Genomic DNA, 7,173 nt, shown 5'->3' with positions numbered 1-7,173 from the left:
ACAAAAATTTAACAGTTTATAGTTTTTAATCGTATTCAAATTTTGGCGGATTTTCATTTTCGAATTCAAATTTTCCAACTATTTTCAAATTTAATGTTTTATAAACCTTTCCTTGGTTCATGTGAGGTCCCACACACAATTTGGGCTCGATCGGTTCAGCCGTTTTGACGTTTATTAAATACAAACGGACATACAAATAGACAAATAGACACTCAGTCAAGCAAAGTATCTATGTGAGAAAGAAATGGTGCAGACTTTTAGGGGGTTTTTTTGGTATAATTTATTTTGTGATAATAAGTTTTCTAAATGTTTAAATGCTATTGTTTTAAAATCTTGTTTCTCTGATAGTGAGACCAAGCAGGTTGGGATTCCCATGAATTGTATCTTGGGTAAAAAAAAACCTACGCCTAAGATCATCCGATTGATAGGAGTTGCCTATAGGAACCTAATATGCACCAACTGCGATCATTAAAGAACTTATTATGGGCGGGGACTGTTAGGGTGACTGCTCTGCAAGACAAATAGATGGAGTTTCAGGGAGCTGGGCTGATGCTCTTTGCGATCCTGTAAATAAATGTCTGAAGAATGCAGCAAATGCTTTGATTTGAACTTTCGGGCGTGTTCAATCTATATAGGTGGATACAAAAATAGCATAGTACATATTTTTAAACAATATCTAGATAAAATTAATCAGTTGTATTATATTGTTTTTATCATTCAAGGCTTTGTAAAACAAAGGCATAAAAAGTTTGCGGATTTTATAAAAAAAAGTTAATTTTGCAAATTCAATAAAATCGAATTTTGATGGAGGCTTATTTTGAAATTCATCGAAACATATCCTTCTTGTGAGAATTAGAAAATTAATATATGATAGCCTTATTAAAAGTCAACTAGAGTATGGTATTTTATCTTGGGGTCTGTCAGTAAATAGTAAATTAGGTAAATTATCTACTCTTCAGAAAAAATCTCTACGAGTTCTAGCTGATTATGGTTATGCTTCACACGCAGACTGGAAAACTTCCATTATCTTTTAATGGAATGTTTATATAGCGTTAGCAGAACCAAATAGAACAAAAAGTTATAAATTAGAATTAGTTAACAATAAATATCTAGAAAGTTTTCCCACGGTTTTTCTTCTAAGGACCTGGAACTGGACCTGGAACTCTATTCCATTGGAAATAAACTCTTTTGGCACCCCCTAACACGTTTTAAAACAAGTTCTAAAAAAGTTTTCTTGAAAAATATAGTAATTTTCAATGTATAAATCGAAATTGCTTTTCTTGCTAAATCTTGATTCTATCCCCTTTCACCTTTTATCATAACAAAACATAATATAAGACATAAACATTATAAACTTTGTGTGCTGGGTTCTAAATTGTTTTTGTTTTATTTGGTTTTATTTTAATTGAACATTCATGTATCGCTGCAGAAGGGCCTCTCATTTAGCCCTGGCTAAATTAAAATGTAAAAATTGAGCAATTGTAATTGTTTTTATTAAAATATTTAGTCAAATATATCTATCTATATATCTATCTATCTATCTATCTATCTATCTATCTATCTATCTATCTATCTATCTATCTATCTATCTATCTATCTATCTATCTATCTATCTATCTATCTATTTATCTATCTATCTATCTATCTATCTATCTATCTATCTATCTATCTATCTATCTGTCTATAAACCTTACCTGGGGACGTGTGGAGTCCCAAACAAAATTTGGGCCCGATCAGTTCAGCCCTTTTGACATTTATTGAATACAAACAGACAGACAAGCAAGTATGTAGTAAATGCCGTACTCTTAAAACTTCTTTCCAAACTGTATCAGTCCAGGTACAAGCCGTCCGCTATCAAAATCTATTCCTCAGGCTCTAAATGTCACACAGGGACATAAGCAGTTGCTATCGAACAATCCCTTAATCGATCTCTACCATATACTGAGGTATGTTCTCAACCCATTTGTTTCAACGAGGGTACAATTAGTCTCCACTGTAATCAAAGCTTAGTTCTAATTCTAACTGATCTATTTACAAATATCTCTATGTTAACTGTTAAGTTCCAATACATATTCACAATATTACTCAGGTATATAAACCATCGCATTAAGCTAATCACAATACGTAGCTAAGGATTAACGCAGTTAGATCCTCAGACAATGTACATTGTACAACGTAGTTTATGTAAGTCTGTTCAAGCTGCATTTATTACAAGCATATATATAGATTAAACGATTTTTATATTTTGTTTCCTTCATGTTAGTACGGAGCTTGAAAACCAGATAAAACCAGCTATAGCTTAAGGTTAATATTTTCTATATAGGATTTCATGGAATTATACTGCCTCAAACTAGATTTTGTAGTTACTCACCATAACAATATAAACTAAGGGAATGGAATCCTACTTTTAAGATTTTACTGCCTCGCCAAAAGAAAAATTCAGAATTTCACTTATTTACAATATTTTGAAATAGTATCCACAATTTTAAGTTTGCAGTTCAGTGTACATTGGCTGGAAGATGTAAATGGAACCGTACTAAGGGGTTCAGGCTCTAAGGCTTATAGAAAGAATAAGGTGCTGGGTACTTTCCATAGGTATTTTCCCATGGAGTAACTTCACAAGTGTGCAATTTCCCAAGTGGCAACATTAGGTTTCAAAGATATAGGGATCAGAAAATCAGAGTTTGTTGTTCAATTCTTTTAGATATTGTTAGAGCTTAGAGTGGTTAAAGACTGTTTATTGTGCACCACGCACCCCTGACCCTTTAGTAAAAGTAAATTCAACCTAAAGTCTGACCGCGTCAAACTATAGTTGCACCGGCTAGTCCTATTGAATGTCTGCGTTATTCACCCAATGTCCGGCGATACAGTACCAACTGGGAGCAGAAAGATTGACCCGGCTCGGAAATCAAATGTCTCTGGCTGCCCGTGGCCCTGTATGCTGTATGTATAATGTAATAGAAAACCAAACTATGTGACCTATCATAGGACTGAGCGTTTTCTATAACGTAAACACGCTCACCTTGGGAGGTGGGAGCCTTATTAAAACCCCTCACCTTCTGGCTCCTGTGGGGAGTATTTTCTGCCGTAAAGAAACTACCCAACTCCAGATCTGGAGAAAACAAATCAGTTTGTATGAAGGTTATTCTAAAACATGTTAAAAGATATTGACATATTTCATTGAATATTAGATGATGCAATTTTATAAATTTGGAATAATTCGTTTCTCATGGTCAGATTAAGGTTTACTCTGAACAAGGTAGGATTGTCTAGTCAAACAATTACACCAATTATGTACTTAGCAATTTATTTTGTACAATTTAAAAAGACAATAAATATTTAGATTTCAAAAGATATATGTTGTTAGCAAATCAAAATATTAAGCATCAAGAATTCCTTATATTTTGTCCCCCATGACCCGACAACAATTATACTTTTGATAAAAATAGGAACTTGGGGAATTCCCAGGATTCCCGGAATTTGAAAAATTCCCCAGATTCTTAGGTATTTGAGGAATTCCCCAAATTCCCTTATATTTAGGATATTCCCATGTAGGCTCGGCATTTGAGAAATAATATAACACCCTCAGATTCTTTAAGGAAGTTGGAGTATTTCCAAGATTCCAAGGCATTTGGGGAATTTCCCAGAATCCCGAGTACGGGAAATTTCCAGGCATTTAGGGAATTACCAAAATTTCCCAAACTTTTGTAATAAGTTGAGGTTGGTTTATTTTTTAGATTTTGGAAATTTCTCAAAGGACTGGATATTTTGGGAATTCCTCAAATGTCTGGGTAATTGGCAAATTTCCCAAACAACTAGGCATTTGAGAAATTTCCTATAATTGAAAAATAAACTACCATTATATTCTCTAAGTAATTTGGGGAATTCCCAGTTATTTGGGAAATTTCCCAGATTCCCAGGCCTTTGGCTAATTCCCAAGATTCCTAGGTATTTGGGGAATTTCCCAGATTCCAAGATATTTCGGAAATTTCCTGATTACCCAAACTCTAAGAAATTTCAAATTTTCATCCAAAAAAATTTGTTGGATCACCGGCTTTAAATTCATCCTAACAGAATCAATCGTCAAATGTTGTTTAATGATTCTGCTAAGGTGAATTTGATGCAGGTGCTCCAACAAATTTTGTTAGATTAAAATTTGAAATTTCTTAGACTAAAGGCATTTGAGGAATTCCCGAAATTTCCCAAATTCCTGTAGGAATTTGAGGGTAGTATATTTTAAAGATTTTGGAAATTTCCTAAATAGCTAACCATTTGACAAATTTCTTAGGTATTTTAAATTTTTCCATACTGGGCAAGGGTGGTTTCAGGATTTAAGTTGCATAGAATACTGCAATTTACACCCTCCCCCACCCCAAAAAAAGTGCCATTTCCTAACAAAAGAGGTACATATTCCAATTCACCCCCTTTTCCACATGCTGTCTTGAAAAAAATCCTTAAATTTACCCCCATCCCCTCTTCCATCTTGCTATTTTTTTCAAGGAGATTTTCTCGCTGAAAGCAGTTTTAAATAACTGCTTTCATTTACCGTTTTTTTAAAATAAAGTGCAGAGTAATACAACCTTATCTGCCCCACCACCTTATTTTACTCAAGGAGGGGGGGTTATCATTAGACGCCACTAAGACCACCAACGTGAGTCAGTGAAGGGGGTAGGGGGGGAACCAACCCAAGTAATCTATAAGTTGGAATATATTTCAAACATCTCTGTACATCTATAACTGGTAAGTTGAGAAATGTTGTCTTATGAGCAATCTATATTTATCTATTCCCCAGATTCCCAAGTATTAGGGGATTTCACAGATTCCCAGGAATTTTGGGAATTCCCCAGATTCCCAGGAATTTTGGGAATTTCCCAGATTCCCAGGCATTTAGGGAATTCCCCAGATTCCCAGGTATTTGGAGAATTTCCCATTTTGAACATTTTTTAATTGCTGTCACTCTCGCTTTTTAAAGTTTGGACAGAAAAAGTCGTTTAAAAAGTTTGTCCATAAATTCTTAAATTCAATAAAAATGCCATGATTTTAAACACCACCACTCGATGGTATGTTCATTAATAAACTATTATGTTTATCCATAGAGTAATAAAACGAAGAGGTAAAGCTTACCTCAGATGTACACAACCGACCTCCCTATATATTAATTAATAGAGTGGTCGGTTGTATACATCACGATATGTTTACGTACCTAACGCTGTACACTTGTATAAAGAGTGATCGTATTTCTCAGAGGGATTTCATGGAATTGACCAATTTTTAGATTTTCTTTCTTTATTTAAAGAGTATTCGATGATGTTGATGCAAACATTTGACAATTTTCAAATTTGTAGGTTTTCAATTTATTAGCAAAAAGTTTTTTTTTAAATTATGTTATATATTATAAATTAAACAAGCTGTAAATGCATTTTTATAAAATTTTTAACAAAATTATTAAAATTTTAAATTAAACAATACTGTAAATTCATTTTTATTCGCACCTAAAGTTGAGAGCAACGGTGTTGGATTTTTCTTCAAACTTGGTTTTTTCTCCTTCTTTAAAATGGTTTACGCAAATGCAACTCGAGGGATATACTCTGGAGTCTCCCAACCTTAAAAGTTCTAGCCATGCACAATTTTTTGGTATTTTGAAAAAAAAACTCACAATTTTACAAGTAGAATTGTTTTTACACTTTTTCACGATGCAAGGTCATACTTTTATTAAAATAAACAAACAACTGAACTTGAATGTACTGCAGTATACAATCCTGTGTTTACAATCCGTATTAAGTATCTATCTAAATATCAATACTAATATTCAAATATCTACATAAAACCACCCCTTAGAAATACATCACTCAATATACAAGTGTACAGCGTTAGATACGTAACCATATCGTGATGTATACAACCGACCACTATATTGATTAATTAAATTATCAGTAGATCCAATATAATAAATAATAATAGATATTTGTTCCAATGTCGAAATGATAAGTTTACATTACACAGTTTTGTCAAAATAATACGATATTTCAATCTAAGTGACATTTAAATAATATACTCTTTTTCAAAATCTAATTTTTAGAAAATGAATTTTAATCTCTTTCGAGCTGCTTTGTTGCTATTCTCCCAAACTGAAGCAGCAACTGAAGAAATGGTGAAAGGGTTTCATTTCATTGATAACAAGGTACCAAAAAATAGGATTCGGGGGGGGGGTACCCCACAAGCGGAAATTATATATTTTAGATCTAATCTTTTTTGTTAGAATTTCCCATTAAATAAAATGTAAAATCTTTAATGTGTATTGGATGAATTAAAATTATTCGTTTAAAGATTATATTGTTGTTCGTGTTTTTGATACATGTTGATATAGAATTTTTTTTCTCAAACAGTTGGACAAGAGGTTTGGAGCCGAAAATGGATATGTGACAACCACCACTATAATACCAGTTCCTAAACAGGTATTTACAGGGGGACACCCCCTTTCATTCAACCATTTTAAGGATAAATCAGGTCTTTTGCCTAGAATTCATTTAAAGGGAGTGACTGGCTAGACACAATAGTTGAACTGAGAGTGCAGAGAAAGTTTTTAGGGTTCATTTTAGACCTATAAGACGTTTTATTTTACAATTTGCATATTTTCTACTCAGCTTGTAAAACATGTCTTTAATCCTTTTATTCATTTTCTCTTTTTACAGATAGGACAAGTGAGATAGGACAAGTGAGGTTAAAGTTGGGATATTGACGTAATTCCAAGAGATCTTTCACTAAACCCTTCCTTTAAACCATTAATTGAGTTATTATAGGAAAGATTACGTTGTTTTCTTATCTTTGGAGTGATTAATTCTGTCAATTTAATTCTTTGTCTCTGATGCTAAAATCCGAAGACTCATCGTCTTAACTCAGAAAAAGTGCTAATTTGGGATGAAAACCCAATTGGAATTTCGCCTTACAGTCTGAATTATGCTTGATTATTTTATGGTCGCTTTTGATGCTTTGTTATCATAATCATAGAGTAATTATAAAAACTAATCAGAACTACATCTCTTTTTTGCCTTTAAATTAATATAACCGGACCCCTTCCCCTTCCCATGTGAGATGTACAAATTAATTCAAGCTAGGGTGGTTTAACCCTATCCCTGCTGGGGTACTTGAAAACCAGGATATGCTGGGGGGGGG

At 33.3% G+C, this 7,173-nt stretch overlaps 1 protein-coding gene across 1 annotated transcript in view; it reads left to right on the top strand.

Moving 5' to 3' along the window:
• Positions 1 to 3,003: 3,003 nt before the first annotated feature.
• Positions 3,004 to 7,173, top strand: part of LOC111714532 (uncharacterized) — a gene marked incomplete at its 3' end in the record, with an annotated part of 11,415 nt that continues 7,245 nt past the window's right edge. The window contains exons 1-3 of the mRNA XM_023489664.1: positions 3,004 to 3,141; positions 6,105 to 6,181; positions 6,387 to 6,455. Of these exons, the coding sequence (XP_023345432.1) occupies positions 6,149 to 6,181; positions 6,387 to 6,455 (102 nt within the window). The remainder of the gene's footprint in view (positions 3,142 to 6,104; positions 6,182 to 6,386; positions 6,456 to 7,173) is intronic.

Source organism: Eurytemora carolleeae, unplaced genomic scaffold (genome assembly GCF_000591075.1).
Source record: "Eurytemora carolleeae unplaced genomic scaffold, Eaff_2.0 scaffold1242, whole genome shotgun sequence".
NCBI classification, from domain to species: domain Eukaryota; kingdom Metazoa; phylum Arthropoda; class Copepoda; order Calanoida; family Temoridae; genus Eurytemora; species Eurytemora carolleeae.
This window is presented reverse-complemented; position numbering and strand designations above follow the sequence as displayed.